Source organism: Manacus vitellinus, unplaced genomic scaffold (genome assembly GCF_001715985.3).
Source record: "Manacus vitellinus isolate BGI_N305 unplaced genomic scaffold, ASM171598v3 scaffold_16_pilon, whole genome shotgun sequence".
NCBI classification, from domain to species: domain Eukaryota; kingdom Metazoa; phylum Chordata; class Aves; order Passeriformes; family Pipridae; genus Manacus; species Manacus vitellinus.
In genome coordinates this window covers 4141477-4160875 of record NW_021939189.1, presented here as the reverse complement: position 1 = coordinate 4160875, position 19399 = coordinate 4141477, and the positions used below count along the sequence as shown (strand labels likewise).

Genomic DNA, 19399 nt, shown 5'->3' with positions numbered 1-19399 from the left:
TGGCTTTAAGGCTTAGCTAACTTATATTCCAAATAAATTATTAAAGCATGTGCCAGAAAGCATCACACTTTGTGCACTGGGTTAACAAGGAAGGAGCACTGCACGCAAGGGCAGATGCCTGTTTATAGCACCAGATTCAATTCATTAAATATTATGCACTTACTTGCATGGGAGTTTCATACCCTTTGTGTGATGGATTCAATCTGTTCCCTCAAACCCTTCCCTCTGCTTTCAAATGCAGCAGCCACTGCTCCATTACACATCCATGAAACATGCAGCTACAAAGGGAGCTGAGTCACACAAAGGGGACATTACAGGCCAAATGCTGACTTTAATGAGAGCTGCACAGAGGTTTGGCACACAGCTCAGACATACAAGACACACAGTAAAGGTCAGAGAAGTTTAAAAAGGCTTTGAGGAAAATAGGAAGATGCATAACCATGTTGGAAGGAGTTACTTTTATAGAACATTTACTGTGCTATTCAATAATTTAAATGTATGGAAGGGAACACTAGTTGACATAGCAACTGTCACATCACATTACTTGAGCAACCTTATCTATATGGATGCCTTCCTTGAAGGAAAAACATTTCTCCAGATTTCACACAAACATATGTACTTCGCTTTTTGTTATCATTTTTCAAGTCAACATCTGGTCTGCAGTTAAATCCATCCATGCTTCCCCATACTCTCATTTTCATTTTATAATCAACTTGGAGGAGCACTATTTCAAATGCGAACATGATTTGTGAGACCACATGTTCCTTCTCTTTTCCCAGTCCTGCTGTTCTTTCCAAGACATTGGGTTACGTTCACCTGATCATGAGAGATTGAGTTGTTGCCAACACACATCACCTGAACCCTGTGAATCACCATGTACATGATTACAATGACCTTGCAACTGTAAGACTCGATGTGTTTGATCTTGCACTTGCAAGACCAGGTGAAGTGGATCAAGTCCAAAGCATTTCAGGTCACAATTAATGGAGTTTATACATGCTCAGGTGGGTGGTTTGCCCTGTAAGCCCCAGCTTGCTAAACCTCAGTACTTTCATCACTTGCAGTCAGACAAACATACTCAGTGTTGCAAGATGCACACGATTCCACAGCACAGGGGTATTTGGAACCCAGTACTGAGCTGAATTAGGCACTGAGAATAATGCAATTGTGATTATGAAATGTCTCCTTTAGCTAGGCAAACATGGATCCCTTCCCAACTCAGGCCTGGATTATATTTTTACTTCCAAATGTTCCCACACTGGTGTGCAACTATTTGAATGAGATGTGCACATCAGGACTCTACAGAGAGAGTAAAGAAATAAAAATAAAGCAACATCCAGCTTGGTCCTCCTTTTTCCCCTGCCTTTTCTGAACTGCTGAAACACATCCCTCAGTCTCAAACTAAATAAAGGCAACGATATATAGGAGAGATGTAATTTTGAGTTTAATAAATATAGAATTTACCACTTCTTTATCTTAGATAAAGTCATCTTTACCTTAATTCTGACAGTATTTCAAATTGATGGCACACTTACAGAAGTTGGTTTTGCCAGATTTCCACATTGGAAGGAGGATGGTAAATCACCCCAACAAGCAGTTCCATAAAACCAGGCCTAGGTGAGCTCTGATACTGGAGCAAGCTCACAGATCCTACATCAAACCGTGTTCTGCAGCTGGGTCCTGTCTTTAAAATGCAATAAGAGCATTTTCCTCTCTTTCCTAAGAGTTTTTGTCTAAATAAATATGCTAAAGCTTGGGAGGCAGGCAGATGCTGCAGGAATGGCAGCCACTCAAGTACCTCAGATTATCTTTCCTGCAACCAGCTACGTCACCTTCTATAATTCAAGTTTTACTCAGTGATTTGTGGCAAATGTCTTGTGATAAATGTTCCAAGGCATCTAACAGTTATTGTGAATTATTATATACAGCACACAGAAAATGCCACAATAAGGTATGTTTATTTAGTGTTATAAAGATGTTAATCACCCATGTTATGCTCTGTAGGCTCTTACAATACAATTTACATTCTCATAAAAATTTCTATACAGATATACTAACAGAACACAGCACTCAGCCCATCAAAAATAAATTAAAAATGCTTCCAACCAAGACCAAGTCCTATGGAAAAGCTGCCATACCCATTTTCTCTTTGAAATATGCAGATCATTTCAGACCACAAGCTACACATCAACTTCTGGACAACCCATGTGATCAAGATCATCAGATATAAAGCTCAGTGGTGGAATACACCCCTCTTTAACCCATGTTCAAGAATTAAATGCCATCAAACTGAAACACCGTACGTGGGGACAACCAGGAAATCTGCTTCTAGAAGCACCCCTGCTATGAAAGAAAACTAAAATGCAGAGGCAGTGGACAGGTAGAGAAAGAGAAGAGATCAACATACACACACACCTCAGCAGGCTTTAGAGAACTCACGGAAATAGATTAAAAATCATCTAACAAAAACAAAAATCACATGGAATTTGATGTGTGTAGGAAGGCTGGCCACATGTTTACAGCACATAAAATCCAGAAACAAAGAACTTCCAGTAAAATCCTTTAAATCATACTTTTAGAAGGAAATATTAAAAGCCAAGTGATGTAGGCCTTATTTAAATAATTAGACCTTACTGAACTCTCTGTTTCTGTGACTATGGGCTGGTAACTTAAGCTGAAGCTTTGCAAGGTGGTCACAGCAGTCAGTCAGGTTGTTGTTTATAATATAATAAGGTGTTTATTCTGCCAGGTTTAAGCTTTTAATGAGGACAGCTCTCATGTAATTTAGGCTCCAACATGGACTTGTTTGACTTGTTCCTGTGAGAAATCATTTTCCTTGTGTGCATGTATCTCATTAATACTTGTTGTTCCTAATACTATGAGATCATTTAATTGAAGAGCTGTGCTAAATGCACTTTCACCTGCATTTATTTAATAATTCTTTATTTTTGCCTTGTAGTTACAGATCCCAATTCCTCTTGTGCAGCCTGAACTAACTCACTGCTGTTTTCAACTACATTCCTTTGAATATGAGTCAGGAGGTGTGAACAACTGCACTCAGAGCAAGTCTGGCCTCCAGTGTAGACACTTCTCTCCTTTATCACACCAGTGCCTGTATGTCTCTTCAGGAAAATATTAATGGAATATATAAATTAATGGTAGGAAAGGAAGCCAACATCAACAGTTTTAGAGGGACCAGAAAGTCTTTTGACTACATTTGTAACTTGGGAAGGTCTCCTACCTTCAACTGTGTGAATCATAACCCATTAGCAAATGTCCAATTGGAATCGTATGTAGGAGCTGGGAAACTGCAGAGTTCACCTCCAACCACAGATGATTTTAATCTGCTTTTTGTTCTTCTGAAGAGATTTCCTGGTTATGGGGTTTGGACTGAACAATGAACACTTACTTAGAGTAACAGAACCTGTTCTGGGAGTGCAAGATCGTTACCTGACACACTTCAGAACTGAACAAGAGCGCCAAACTTTGTGCCTTGACTTTGTTCTATTATTAAGAATACTGGCTAGTAAGGCCTTTCAGGCATAATTTATGGCTTATCCTTTAAAAAGAAAGTATACTTTTAAAGACAGATGTCATTAGTTTGCTGCCACATTTGGAAGCCGAAAGTTTAAGAAGCTTCATGTGTTCTGCATTTCCTAAGCGACACAACGGGTCAATGCAAAGGTTCATGTCTCCATTGTAGATGTTCCAAAAATTCCACAGCCCACTGCTCCACAACAGCTCCAACACTCCTCATCTAATCTATGCACCAGTAGATACTCTCCTCACACACCAATACTGCAAATAAAAGGCAATTAAACCTAGGACTGAAGACAATATCATAAATAAAAATAAAAATATACAAATAAGAATGAGTAAGAAGCAATACAATTTCATAGCTGTATTTTATTGCTTAAGGATTTCAGAATTCTATCCAAACCATAATGTACATCATCCTGAATTAGAAAAATATTACCCCAATCGAATAAAGTCAGAAAGAGTAACAGATTTTTCCAAGGTGATTTTTCTCCTACCAGCAGAGAATTTATGCACAGAATTTAAAAGCTCTGATTGTCAATTTTTCCTTCTAATCAGCAGCTCATCATCACAAATCCTTGACAGGTAAACTGAATCCACTTCACATTCAAAACAAAACCCAGAATATTTAAATATATAAACAAACAGATCATCTTAAAAGTAAAGAAAGTACAGCTACTCAAATTTCAAAATATTTTGACCAATTCTAACCTGTCTCTTTATCCTTTGGATCAGTTAACAGCAACAGTTTGCAAGTAGGATTATTTCGGTAGAGGGGGACAAAACACACACAGGAATCTTCAAGTTTAACCTAAAAAACAAACAAGCCCTGTAGCTGTTTGTACTGCAAAGCTCACCAGAAGTATTTCATGTATCAGATGCACTTACGATATGTTTTATTGACATGCAGGGTATAAACTCAGCTCAACACCCTCTCAATCCTCAACTTCAAGGCACTGAAACATATATAATACTCTAATATTATCCATAAGTAATGTTAATTTAAAAGAAATCAAGCTACTGAAGCTTAGCAAAGCCCTTAATGCTGACTTGCTGTGGTTAGTCCATAACCTGGCTTTGAACAGCTACACGCAGACAAACGGTGTTATGAAAGTCCAGACACATCAAATGAAAACAAATACAACTTGCACTTCTTACAGCATCCTCCAGCTGAGCACTTGTGGTGTTTTGCAAACAATGAATTAAGCCTCGGGGTACAGGGAGTATCAAAGCATTAGGGCAGTGCCTGGGCAGTTTATCTGCGAGGCACAGGGAGGGTGGATAATTGGCACAAGGTAGTTAAGTTGAAGGCAAAGCTAAAATCAAAATGCAGCTCTCAAGCTTTTGGTCTTAGACTACATGATGTGACACATAAACACAAAATTACTGTGCTCAAACAGCTCTACATGCATAGAAATGACGATTTCCATATGAATATTGCAAATGCTGTCATGTAAGTTTAGGTACAGGCAAAGAGTGTGCATGACTTAGCACAGTATGTACTGTACTTTCCAAAATCTGGTCCATTGTGTATGTGTGGGTGTGCCTCTCTCTCTAATTGCACCCATTTGTCAGTTTGCTATGAAACTCAAATCATTCATGTGATACATTTAATATTTCTTGGTGCACGGAAAGAGTATGAATATGGATTATTCAGGATAACAACTTTAAATTGAAACCACTGTTTGCTGGTTTATGGGTGCCAGAATCTTGGAATCATCTCTGCAAACACTGGACTCCGGGAAAAAAAACCCTGTAAACTGCTTGAAAACTGTATTCATGAGCTTGCCTAAATCTCAGTATGTTCTGGGGATTCAGTCACTCTTTGCACACTTCAAACATAACAGCATCAATGTCACTATGGCACCTGGGAGCATTACCATAATTAAAAGGCCAGGACTACTTCCAATGCTGTTATTTTGTTTGATAAGGTAATGTGCACTTTCACAGGTGTTAACAACACCAGCAGGAGCCAAGCATAGCTCTGTGTGTGGCTGCTGCCAACATGCTCCCATCCTGACTTGCAACAATCCTGGCTATTTGTGTCCTGAATGCCTGACCAAGCCATACCTAAAAGGAGTTCTGTGACCCGAGCAAGGGGGACTGACAGCCACTTAACTCCTGCTAAATAATTATTCACACTTGCCAGTCCTGCCACTTGAAACCTGCTTTAATTCAGATGCAGAGGGTGGGAAAAAAAAGCTTGATAATGCAGTATTCAAACACCAAAATCCTCATCCTCCAGATTGCAGGTATATAACAGAGATTGTCAGCTGGGATGTTCACTGGGAATGGAAGCTTCACCTTATTACATTTAATTCATTTTTAATTACAAAATATCAACATTCTTTGAGCTATTTATTATAGAGTATAAGGAAAAAGACAATACAGCAAGAACATTAGGATCACTTGTGCCCTTGACTAGCTGTCTGACTGCAGATTAGATTAGACTTGAATTAAATGAATGCAAAGAGAAATGTGTTGCTATGAGACTCAAATCAGTCATGTGATATATTTAAGGGTTGGTGACAAGCCACAAAAGCAAAGACAGTTGTGAATCAAAAGCCATAAGTCCACCTATAACTGCTCTCCCCGTGTGTAGCCACTGCAGGAACACACACACAGCACTGTCGGGATTTTAACTTCCCCTCCTGTCCAATGGAGCAGCAAATGAGCTTCCAAAAGTACAACCAGGCACGAAAGGCCGAGGTAAGGACACAGAAACCCTAAACTGGGGGATCTTTGCATTTTCAGGTCTGTTTGTATTTAACCCTACAAGGTCCACTAGAGGGCATTAAAAGAGTATTTAAACCCAGTTACATTCCCAGTTCAAAGCCGAAGCTAAACCCACCTGGAGCAGCATTTTTCTGGAAACTACTACATATCCTATTCCTAAACTGCAGAAAACCCACACTATTGCAAACATTTATTTCACCTAATCCAATTTCTGCTTTTACAGTACAATAACAGGTAGCCCAACACACCTTTTATGATCTAGAATGAAAGGCTTCATAGGTTGACTGAAGTAAATATTTTCAATAGGCCTGTTCAGTCACCTGCATTCCCCCAGGTGGCTTAGGAATGGACCCTAAAGCATTGACACCTATAGGATTTATGCTGATCAGAATTCATTGAGGAGAAACCATAGCCAAAATTATCAATATAAGTATTGGAAAGAATGGAAACAATGGGCTGTGTCACAATACCTGTGTAAACTGCACAGCAGAGGCAGAATACAGAGCTGCACCACAGCATTAATCTCGACCAACTTACTTTTGATCCAGTCCTGTAAGGAGGCAGGTCAAGATGCAAAGTTCACCTAAGTACTCCAAACCCTCTTCCAGACATGCAGTTGAAGCTCATCTCTCATTTACAGCATGCAAACTATGAAATAATGCAGGATTTGATGATTTTAAGAGATCTGTAATCCAGCCACACCAGCTTACCCCTGTTCACAGACAGTGAGCACAACCAACAAACTAACTTCCAAGTATGGAACTTGGAGTATGAAAAACATCAGCCTACTACCTCTTGTCCTCCAGGGATGGAAAAAACATCAGCAGTGGGCAATGATTTCTTCAAGAGTTTTTCATAGTATGTTTGAGCATCTCCTTGCAGAACCTCTGGATCTTCTGCTATTGTATCGACCAAGCAAAGGCAACCTGCAGTTAAAATAAAACACAAGATGTTTTGACTTTTTAAATGAACCAAGAAACATGAGTTTCAAAACCCCAGTTTCCCCAGGAGCTGCTTGGTGTAGCTGGGGCCCTAATGATCTCATTAGAGCCTTTTGGATAATCCTAGTCTAAAACAGTAATGCTAGTAAAAAATTAACAGTATGTTATTTAACTCTTGACATGCAATTTTACAAAGGAGATCCATGACAGCATCAAATCACTCTTGTCTCCTTTGAATTCAACAAGCAGAGTCTCAAATTTCTCTAGGTGTAAGTAAATTGCTTTAAAGCTGGAAGAGGGAAAAAACCCCTTCAAAACACAGCCTAAGTCCAAAAATATAACAGGGAAAGAATTCCAAGGATTCCACTCTTTCTTGGAAGTCTGCCCCTTTATGGGTCAGTTGTAGATCATTAGGTTTTTATTTCTCTTTTTTGAGTAACTTCAATTGGGCACTTTCACATCGGCAAAAGAATGTAAAAAATATTAAAATACACACTCAAGACTTCCCAAAATAGTAACATCCTCTTTTATGCAACATAACTTTTAATCCATGTGATTCAAGGCCAAAGGGTATTTGTTAATTGCATGCAAACAAAAACCTCACACATCTGATGCCTGTTACTTAAATGCAAAGTCCCACTTGGTGTTCCTGAAGAACCAATAACCTCCTCCTGATCTAACAAACCTGTCTGGTGGCTCATCACCAGCCCAAGAGAAAGAACATAAGAAATGTGTTGCTGTCCAAACGGTGTCCTGCCAGTCTTCCATCACAGGAAGGAAATAATTTCAATTTAAGGGGCTCTCAATCAACCAGCTACACCTGCAGCTCTTGTAAGCCCAAAACTGAGGACAAAATCTTCTCCCATGCTGCTGTAGTTGGAATCTTAGTTCTGAATGCTCCACTTTTAATCATGGTTTGGCCTCACAGAGCAGCTCCTGTGGCCCAAGTGAAATGTGAAAGAACTGCACAGGAAGTGCAAAATAAATGGCTGAGACAACAAAGAGTGTTGTAAGAACCACTGCAAGAATATCTATATCAAGATTCAGAAATTACGAATCATAAAAGCACCATATTGAAAATGATGAAAATGATACCTTTCCACATAAAAGTAGGAGCAAGGGATTTGTAGTGCCAGTTCAGACTATTCATCCATGGTCCCCCCATTCTCCCTCCAGCAGTGATCTGCATCTGATTTCTCAGCAAAGGGTAAGAAACTGCAGCTGATAATTCACCACTACACAGCACTGCTTAAAATGCTTTAAACACTATTTTCCTGCCCTTTGCAGGCAATCAGCTTCTATCCTGAGGCTTGACAGCAAAGCTATGTATTCAGAATGCTGAACAGAAGCTACTCTGTAAATGTGTTTCATGGTATGTTTGTATGTGACAAAATGGGAGAGAAAAGAGCAGTGCAGCACTGGCAAGTTGGGTCACATTATAAAATCTCAGGCAGTCCTTAGGAGGGTTTCTTCTGCAGAAAGTGTGTACTATGCAACACCACCAAGCAAAGGAGTCATGTGAGGAGAGAAAATAAAGATTATTATTAAAAACTTTGGTAATTCACAAAAGTAAATCTACCAGTAAATTAATTCTTTGCAAAAGAGCAGCACGCAAGACTTAAGTTTAGCACAAAGAAAAATATTTGCCATGCTGATAAATACTGTTCATGAGGTGCAGCTCACAAGGCTCCCTCCTGCCAGGGCTCAGCCAATGCAGCTTCACAGCACAGTCATTTTCTGCTCCCTGAACAAAGCAACTGGTGCCTTCAGGGTCACATGAACCTCCTGGTACAGAACAGGCTTGTACTCTAAGGCAACAGTGACCATCTGAAGGACAAAATTAGGTTACAAATTAAATATTGAGGCCTTAAAGAAAACTTCTGATGAACTTACCATCAAGACAGCTTTGCACAGAAGTAATTTTTTTTTAAAATATGTTTACAGATTTCCAGTTGTCTTTCCTGTGCAACACACTGAAAAGGCCCAAGTGAGTCAGGAGCACATACTCCAAAATAAAGGGGAAATCAAAAAATTTTTCATGAAGAAAATTAATGTCTCAGCCTCTGTGTGTAAGGGAAGGAGGGAAAGTGAGGTTCCTTTAGGAACAATATGGAGCAGAAGTCTCACTTTAGGTCCCCTGGAGTGTTCTCAAGAAGTCAGTGGAGCTAAGGTTGGCTTTGGTGAACATCCCCCCAAACCTGCACACACATGCACATACCATTCATACTGTTCAGCTGCCATAGGCAGGAGAAAAATCACTTGTCTGAATTTTTTTTGAAATTAACTAATGTGTTTCCCAGTACAAAGTGACAAAATAATATTTGCATTGGTGTGCACATCCCTTTTACACGTTGTTTTTGTATACAGAAACACAAAAACCCCCTCAAAGTCTATACATAATTATTGTTATTAAGCATTTGACTAAATCAATAATAACTGCTGTCTAACAGGATGTTATAAAGGTTCCTAAAGAAAATGCAAAATAATTTAACTTCACTTTAAAATAAAAGCAGTGCTGTTCTCCCATGAGTGCTTCAGTCTGAGGACCCCACCAGCATCTTGGGATAGCAAAATCACCAAGTTCCAAGGAAAGCTTTTTAACTTAGTTGGAATGACAGGATTTTATTTGAATTTGCTCTTCCCCAGCAGCAACAAAAGAGCACATGGTGGCAGGCAGTGTGCCAGGACCCTGCCAGCACTCCTTGGATGGGCACTGCTCACAAAGGGTTACCCTGAGCAGGGGAAGGAGCGAGGGCCGAGTCATAAAAGGGGCCTCTCTCTGCAACCACACAGGAGGGACCATAAACCATAAGGAGGGTAAATTTAGAACGGGAGGCCTCCTGCATGAGAGAGATTCCTGACAGTGCCACTGCAGAGGCTGAGACCTTAAACAGCCAAAGCTGGTAAACAAGGTCAAGGCACCATCGGGCAAAGGGTTCACAGACAGACACCGGGCTTTGTCTCTCCCAGGGCATCCAGGGCAGAGGAGGAGGAAGGGTGTGGAATTCCACCGGGAAAACCTACCTAGAGGTGAATAAATGAGAAACCCGAAGGAGCATGCTTCCATTTCAAGCATGCAGAAGAGATTCTAAAGCAAAAACAAGCAGTGCATCTGCTTCTCCTCTCTTTTGTTTCCATGGAGCAGCCTGGGCCACGTTCTCAAGCGAGGATGTGCAAGTACATCTCCTCTCACTACAGTGATCTGTCATCAATTTGACTGGGAATCTCATTTTTAAAGTGAAAAGCTTTTAATAGCTTAAACCAGCTATAAAAACAAGCAGCACTGCCCATAGCACTCAGTCATCTTTAGGAGATTCTACCCTCCAGCACCTCTAAGTAACTCAGCCTAAAACATCATGCAACTCTGACAATAAGGCATAAACCAAGGCCCCTGTTTCAGTCCTGATCCCTGAACTCAGCTTTTTCTATACCCATTGCTATTCCACCCTGATCTCCTCCAGAAGAGAGAGCTGAATTTCATGGGGATTTCATTAAGTGGACAAATATCCTCTTTGAGAGGTTAAAGTAAAAATTTTACATCACTTAGGACCCAAAAAGATCAATATGTGGGAATCCATATATATCTAATTAACATGCATATGGTCTGCATCAGGTAGATAAATAACAAATGCAATCACAAAACGGGAGACAATACTTTAAACTAGAAATAATTTTTGTAGATTAAAGACAGACTTCCATCATTACAGATTCAGCAAGAATTTCTTTCTACCAGATAAAGTAAGCAGGAAATATTTTTCCATGGGCAAAAGAATTTATGCTCAACACAACAGAAAACACATGGTGCACACAGTTGTATGTGAAATTCAACAAGTGAAACTGCAGACTGCTGAAATACCTGAAGGTGAAGGACATGCTTCCATCTAATCAGATATTCTGAAGATTCTTCTTGATGGTCCTTTTATATCCCCTGCAATTAAACCCTGTGCCATAACAGAAAGAATTGAACTAGAATACAGATAACCACAGACTTACCTCATTAATATAATGCTACAGCAATTCAAATAACCATTACATCCCTCAAGCTCTCCTTCACTAGACCAGTCATTTTAATATCAATGTATTATTTTTACTGTTTTGCCATTATATAACAAACCAGTCACAACTTGGGACAATCAACTCTGTCTCATCGTAAAGATGCTTTAAATAGTCATTCAAGTTTCAAATTAGTAGGTACTGCCAATACACTTGTTATTTTTGACCATGAAGCCAATGCAAAATTTATTAAACAAGAGATATTTCATGGAATCATGGAATGGTTTGGATTGGAAGGGATTGTAAAGATCATCTTGTTCCAATCCCCTGCCATAGGCAGGGACACCTTCCACTAGACCAGGTTACTCAAAGCTCCATCCAACCTGGCCCTGGACACTTCCAGGGATGAGAGATATTTGCTTCCACTGTTAAGAATATTCCATTCCTGCATTCATGTGTAGCTAATTAAGACTGTTTCCTTAAGCCAACAAAGTTGGGGATGCAGTTTTTCCCAGCCCAGACACAGCACTGGGTTGATTAGATGCACTGAGGTATTGCTGGTACTCCCAGGAAAGGAGGACTTGTTGAAATGCCCATTACAGAGATTTGTAAGGGCACTCAGGATGCAGCCAGATTGTAAAGCAAAATACATCAACCTCACCGTAGATGAAGCATGAAAAGTGTTATGTCTGAAGTGAATTAATCATTTATCCTACAACTACTTTTTCGTGTTCTACAAACACAGAGGAGGATATTACATGCATCCATTAGGAACTGTATGTTTACACAAGAGCCATCAGCCACCACAGGATTTGTATCTGGACTTTGTACATTTGTGCAAATCTGTGCATAATTTTACTTGCAAAAATATGAAAAACGCCTCGGTCAGATTTCTAGTGGTGCAGGAACAAGACAGATTAAAAAAACTTAACATTTCTAACTTTCAAGTTTCATTATTTTTTAAGTCACTTTTGCCATGTCTAATGTTCACAATAGCAGCACTGGCTTTGTTCACTGGCTTTATTTTCATGCCAATATATTTCACAATAACAAAAAAAAACCAACCCAAAAAACAACTTCAGCAGGTTTTAAGTGTCTCTGACAGTATTGTGAGGTTTTTTTTGTCCAAGAAATATTTTTCCTTTTTTTCTTTTTAAATCAAAACCCACTTTGCAATATGAGACAAACATGTGGACCAAGACAAAATGACAGCATATTCTGTCACTATTTAGGAGGGAGCGTTCTGGTAATTAAACCACACAACTGAGTCCAGAACTCTTAAGATTTATTCTTAACACAGGTGTGGGTTTGTGGCCCCTACCAAATCACTCTGGTTTCTTATCAGTTAAGTGCGTGTCTCATCCACCACTTCAAAAAGGTGTGACCTCCTTATCAGTGTCTTTGGAGTCACAACATAAAAAGACAAAGATGTAACAAATTATTCTCTGTTCTCCTGTGGACTGTCACTGCCACACCATGGCAGCACAACCAGGACAATGGCTAGGATCCAATGATAAGGGGGTTTTTGCCCTTCTAAATCACACCCCCATAACTGAAGTGCTGTCCCTTACCCTCTGTGTTAAACAGAAGTGCTTCACATCAGCTCCCCTCCTTTCCTTCCCATGAGCTTGAACAGCTCTGTGCATGTGGTTATCATTAGACATCCACACTTGTTTAACCTTCCAAAGGAAGGAAGAGGACTTTGGCACGTTCCCGGGAGCACACACACAACCTGACTCTCATATCCTGCATTTAATTGAGCAAATACATGTCAAAAACCCAAGTTCCAGTGCAAGTGAAACCTCAGCATCATAACAAAGTGTGGTGGAAATGGAGCCAGTGGGCAAGGCCGTGGTGTGGGATCTGCCCAAGAAGGCAAGGCAGCTCTTACCACGTGCTGCCCATCATTAAGGAAAGGAAAGTTCTTCCCCACTGCATTGCTTTTCCCCATTACTAACAGAGCAACCACTCCTGGAATATAAAGGATGGAAAAGATGCCTTGGTGCTACCAGGTTTCTTTGTTTCAATCCAAAAATGCCATTTATATATTACTTCCTATCCTATCACAACTCAAATGGCAAGAAGGGCTTCAGAACACCAAATATAAGTTTCTGTCTGCAAATAATTTTCTGCTGTGGAATCAATAACTGAAAGCAGAAAAGAAAAAAATAATCCTAATCCCATTCCCAATTAAAAAATCAAACATTAAATAGATGAGTTCAGACGTAGCTATACATAGCACTACTACAAATTTTGTCCCTCAAATGTCAGGCATCCCAAATGCAGGATGCCATCCTGTTAGACATCACATTCCCACTAATATATTTTTACTACTTATTTCAGAAAAGAGAAGAAAAAAGCTTTAAGCACATATCTTTAGCAGGATGTAGATGAGAAAAGGCTCTGAAAAATGTCAAACACCTTCAACTTCCACTCACTTCAATGCGCTCTGAAGGCCCTCAGAACATTCTGTTAGCAGGGTCTATAAAACATGTGCTATTTATTTTCCAAAACTTCAAGTAATCCACAATTTATGAAATGGAAAAAAAAAATTAGGCAAGGGAATTAAATAACTGATTTAATTATTTAGCTCTTTTTGGACAAACACCTGGATGAAACTATTTAAAATGTTTTCAAGGCTGGAAAAGCAAGTGCATACTAAAGGGATATTTCCTCCACTCTCACCTGCAGTACTCCTATAATGAAAGTTCCAAAAACAGGTTCCAACTCTTATCTATTTTTCCTCAGATGGATCTTTAGCAGTGTAACTACTTACAAAAACAAAGCCACATCCAACTCACAGTACAGATAAATTAAAATACATCTGTGTAAACAGGCCAGCCCCATCCTATTACACACAGAATGCACATCTGGGATGGCATGTTTAGCAGAAAGTTCTAACCTCATGTAATTGAAAAAAGATGAGGAATTATGGCCCAGGAACAGACTTTACAACTAAAAACTGCAGCATTCTGTTAAACCATGGAAGTGCTACCAGCTGTGGCTATGACATATCAGGAATTCATACTTCTGCATATTTAACTTTCTTATTCACAGATCTTAGATGTAAAAAAGAAAGAAGGGGCTTACAGAATAATTCAGAAAAAAAATATAATGCTGGAGAAAAGGGACACTCAGAATTGCAATTAATTAAGGCTTTAAGGTTCATGTTCACATCAGGTTTTTCTCAAGGAAATTCCACTGATTCACTGGGATTTCTGCTAATACCTCTGAATTTGTGAACATCAGCATTGAGTTCTTAATAAACACCGGTTTTTACACAATCAAGAAATGGGCAGAAACGTTCCTGGAAAAGTCTAACTTTGATTACTGAAGGCAGAGATGCGGATTTTTGGAATCACAGAATGGTTTGGGTTGGAAGGGACCTTAAAGACCATCTCATTCCAACCCCCTGCCATAGGCAAGGACACCTTCCACTAGACCAGTTTGCTCCAAGTCCCGTCCAACCTGGTCTTGAACACTTCCTGGGATGGGGCAGCCACAGCTTCTCTGGGCAACCTGTTCCAAACTTGTCTTTTCTTGCACAGGTAAGCAAAAAAAAAAAATCTAAGTCTATCAACTTAATTATTTGTCTCTCCCCTAAACAAAATAAAATATACAAGAAAAATACAAAAGTTTTCCAGAACAACTGGAAAGAAGCTGACTTGAAAGGAAAATGACAGCAAAGGTTCTGTGAAGAGCAGCAGAGCTTTTATGAATCTCAAGTTCAAATGTAAATAGTGGCAATTCAATCCTTTCCAAAGATGGAAGATGGAAAGGAGAATGCACTGATCAAAAGTCATCCTGTAACTTAAGGGAAAAGAGGAAGACAATGACTCCCATAGTCATAAACAAGGAATAGTGAAACGGCAGGAAATGACAACTGAGTTTGGCAAATGGTCTACACAAGGATGATTTCATCCCATGGGGAGAAGCCAGACAGACTTACAGGACAGTTTCAGAAAACTGCTGCATTTTAATAATTTAAAATTATTACTGAAACACCCACTGTCACCACCTGGCATCAGGGCTCAAATTTAAGCACCACATAAAACACATTTTCCTATTACTACCATCACTAAAAGCAGGTGTGAGAAACCCAAGGTGACACCACACAAACTACAGCAGTGTGTGGCACACCAGGAGTACCTGAAAGCTCTGCTACCAGAAAGGACAACATTCCCAAATAAAACAAAGCAGTGATGAAAATATGAGACAACTGTCTAGATATTCAGAGATACCAGCTTCAAATACCACATCATTTGAGTTGCAAATACTTTACATCTGACAGGCCTACTGCTCCCCACCAGCAGAGAGCACAAGTCTGCCTAAGAAAGCCCAGCAGCCTTTCTCCAAATTACTTGCAACAAGCAATTTGTCCAGCCAGAATAATCTCAAAATAAAGCAATTATTTTGAGGGGGGAAAAAAGGAAAGAAAGACACAAACAAACAAATCCCTTCCCCCAGTAATCCCAATTTTGCTGAATTTATTATGTGGCTGCAAATTAATATGTCACCTGCACCAGCTATCACAAGGTTGTCTCAGAAGTTGCTTTATTAAACAGCTGCAAGTAGTGGAGTAAATGTGTAAACATCTCACTTGCCTCTCCGTGCCATTGTGTCAGCTATTCTACATGCCTTTGAAGGTGCTCCAAAATCAGCATGGCTCTGCTTTTCCCTTTTTCTCCTTTTGGGAGGAGGAAAAAGCAGAGCAGGAAGGACAGGCTGGCAACAGGGGGATAACTCTGTGCTCGCTGTGCTCTTGACAGCGAGGCTGCGAGTGTTCAAATTCAGTTTACACGGGCTCTTCTGTAAGGACAAAAGAAACCACTGCTGGTGGTTAAAAATGCAAAAGGTTTTGATTGCAATGGCTTGAAAATAAGCCAAAGATATGACTAGGGGGAAAAACACAGCAAGGCAGCTATGACCAGAATGGAAGAAACAAGGAAAAACACATGGCTCGACTTCAGAGCAGAAAATTGACTTAGGCTTTGCATAAACGACAGCATACCTCCAAGCCTGCCTGATCCACAGACTGCCTGGAATGGGAACATGTAGGCTAAAAGCAGAGCCTATTAAAAGGCATAATGTTTCTAAACGGCATCTGTTACATACTAATAAGCATTACTTAAAGGACACAGGCCTTAAATTGCTACCATGCACTTATCTGAAACTGCTGCAAGGCAATCGTTACCCAAATGTCACATGACACCATGGGAATCTGAATAATAGAAAATGTTTTTATTTCCTTTGGCTCGGAATCATTACGCAAGAAAAAAAAACCATGGAGGCCCTTTCTGAGATTCTGAAACTGTGCAACTTCACAGGAACGAAGCAGCAGCGAGAATTACACCAGCAGAGCCATTTGCCATCTGTTGTCAGCAGTGCCAGAAAGACCAGCCACCAGGCAGAGGTTTCAAAGGTTACAAACACAACATTTTTAAGCACCCACAGACCTCTCTGTAAGCAAGCAGGACCCACTTTAACTACAGATATGTGGGACCTGAGGGTCTGCCAATCGTTTTGCAAAGACAACATTCCAGAGCAGCGAACTGCAAAGGGTTTGGAAGTCTCTCAGTATGCAACCTTTCCACCATGTGGAAAATACATGCCAGCCTGTTCACGTAGGTTCTTATAACATGCTCACAACCAGGATGCCTGCACACCTCCCACTTGCAAATTGAAACCAGTCAGACTTTCTCTTGTGCTGTTTGTTTTCCCAAACTTTCCCCTCAAGGGAAGGAGTGTATTCACTGAAGCGCTGTTATGGAAAAGGGCTCTGGTTTGTTTGCTGGGTTCTGGACTGTATTTTTTTCTTTGGGGGAAGTATTTAGGATTTTGTTTCCTGATTTCTTTTCTTTCCAGACCATAACTATATATTTGTGCTAAAGAAAGCAAGGTTTTGGTAACTTGCATTACCTGTGGCAATGGCAGCCCTTACCTCTTACAGACACGCACACCTCAGTCTGAATAAAATTCTGCCTGTTCCATCCATGAGATCTAAGTTCCACTATGGTTGTTCATCAGTCTCATCTTAGAGCTTTGAGTAGCTTTTCTAGATGCAGAGACCACATTTACTATGGTAGTGCCTATACAATACCTGAATTTTGTGGTTCCATCTTTCAAGCTGTTGACCTCCTGCCTATAAACTGATTAACATGGATTTCATGGAGGGCAGGGAGATTTCCATCTTCCTCGAGAGACAGATGGAAATTTAAGACTTCATTAATGCAATTGCTAAACTAGATGTACAGGTTTCTCATTCTGTAACTATTTCTCAGGCTCCAGAGGTGTATACACGTGATTACTCACTGAATGTCCTTCCTGGCCTTTCTGTTGGATAGTTAAACACATAAAAATCTGACTTCTGAAACATTCTGAATCAAAAAGAATTTCTGAGGAGGCTCAATCTAAAACAAGAACTTCAAGTTCTAGGTCAACAGCTGCCCTGCTTCTCAACAGCAAGGTCTGCCTAGGACTTATAAGGGAGCTTAGAAACCTGGAAGTGTAAACAACCTTTCCCTGTGAAAACAGTTACAGACACAGCCCTCAAGACTGAGCTGTAGCATCTCAATTATAGCATAACTGAAAAGCATCATTTGTACAAGACCTAATGGTTGATTTCAACATGCTCTTAAAGCCTGCTGTACACTCAAACTGCTTATTATTATTTTAAAGATAGGTATATCCAACTAAATAACTATGCCAAAACTCAGACAATACCTAGAAACAACATCAGCTGTCCCAAAAGAGGAAGGGGATGGAAGAACAACTATTCTAAGCATTAAATTTGAGAGTAATGAAAAAGTAAGGGAAAAACACAGGCTGAAGTGCCCAACAATACAATGTTTGTTTGGACATGAAAAACCAAATCCCATTCATCTATTTTATTTAAAAACATCAGTAGAATAGAAAGCCTTCCAAAGAAAAAAAAATAGCATTATTACAAATGTTTGACTTCCATAAGTGGTTGATAGCAGGGAAAAAATAGAGCAATCTGACAGAGGCACATTTAGCCATGAGCAGCAAGAGGAACTAATGAACAACATCATTATTTTACTGAAGGGGATGAAGTAGGTGCTTTAGACAAATGGCAGCAACTTAAAATGTGTTTCAGAAGATAAATTCACTTTCTCTCCATTTACCTGCTAGCGTGACAAATTAAGAAAGAGGAGTATAAAAACAGAGCAGGAGGGAAAGCAGTGCGAAAGCTAACTGAGGTGATGCAATGGGCCCTTATCCAAACAAGTGCGTGAGCAGAGATTCTTGGAAGTCTTCCTAGTCAAATATAAACCCAGAACACTGCACACGCCAGACTCCTTTGGAAATCCACGGCGGAGCACATGCAGAAGATCCACCTGTGCTTAAATCAGGTCCCTCACGAGGTACTGGGAGCAGGGCCCTTCGGGAACTGATGTGACATCTGTTCATCCCAAAGCAGTGCAAGCCCAGCGGGTACTGAGGGGCTGAGCAGCGCTTTGCCCACTGCTGGAAACACCAGCGAATTAACTTCTCCTGGTTATGAGGAGATAAGCAGAGAGTGGCTTTTTTCAAAAAATATATCGGTTTCCATGTACTTCTTGTTCTGCTGTCACCTCACCAACAGCAAAAAAAAGGTTTTACTGAATACTTTTTAAGGAAAGCGTATTATATACTTTGTATACATTATATACACATATAATAATATATTTTATAGTGTAGCATGCATACTGCTCTGTAGTATACAATGCCTTTTATATCTCATCTCTACACCAAAACAGTTCTCCTAATTACGTTCGCATGGTCAAGAACTAACGTGTTTACTGCTGCTTTTGTCCCTGTCAAACCATGCTCCTTTTGTTGAACTGTGGGTTTGCTCAGTTTGAGTAAACAACTGCCGGAGGTGCCTGAGATTTGCCTTTAAAAAACTGCTATTTTTACGCCGTATTCCCACTGCTTTTTAGCAGCTCTCAAGCAGTGAGTTATTAAAGCCTTAAACTCATCCACCTGCGCTGAGACCCTCGAACACGCTCTGCACACAGGAGTCCGGGGATGAGGCTCTCCCAGCATCACCCTCCGAACCACAGCGGACAGGAATCATCGGGCCACTCCTCTCTGCTTCAGGACTAGCCGAAAACCTGGCAAAGTTACCTGTACGCTTGGGATAAGGGGGGAAAAAAAAACCCTGTAGCGCCTGCCCCTGCGCGCAGGGG

The 19399-nt window shown here is 40.1% G+C and overlaps 1 protein-coding gene across 3 annotated transcripts in view; it reads right to left on the bottom strand.

The window, feature by feature from the left end:
* The window catches only part of FAM169B (family with sequence similarity 169 member B), a 41678-nt gene that overhangs the window by 16356 nt on the left and 5923 nt on the right, over positions 1-19399 (bottom strand). For 2 of the 3 annotated variants that reach the window (XM_029958689.1, XM_029958690.1), the window contains 2 exons: positions 7066-7199; positions 4249-4348 (listed from right to left, as the gene is read on the bottom strand). In XM_029958689.1, coding sequence (XP_029814549.1) covers positions 4249-4348; positions 7066-7199 — 234 coding nt within the window. Of the gene's footprint in view, positions 1-4248; positions 4349-7065; positions 7200-11070; positions 11156-19399 lie in introns of all 3 variants that reach the window. The other variant, XM_018069656.2, reaches the window with a different exon arrangement.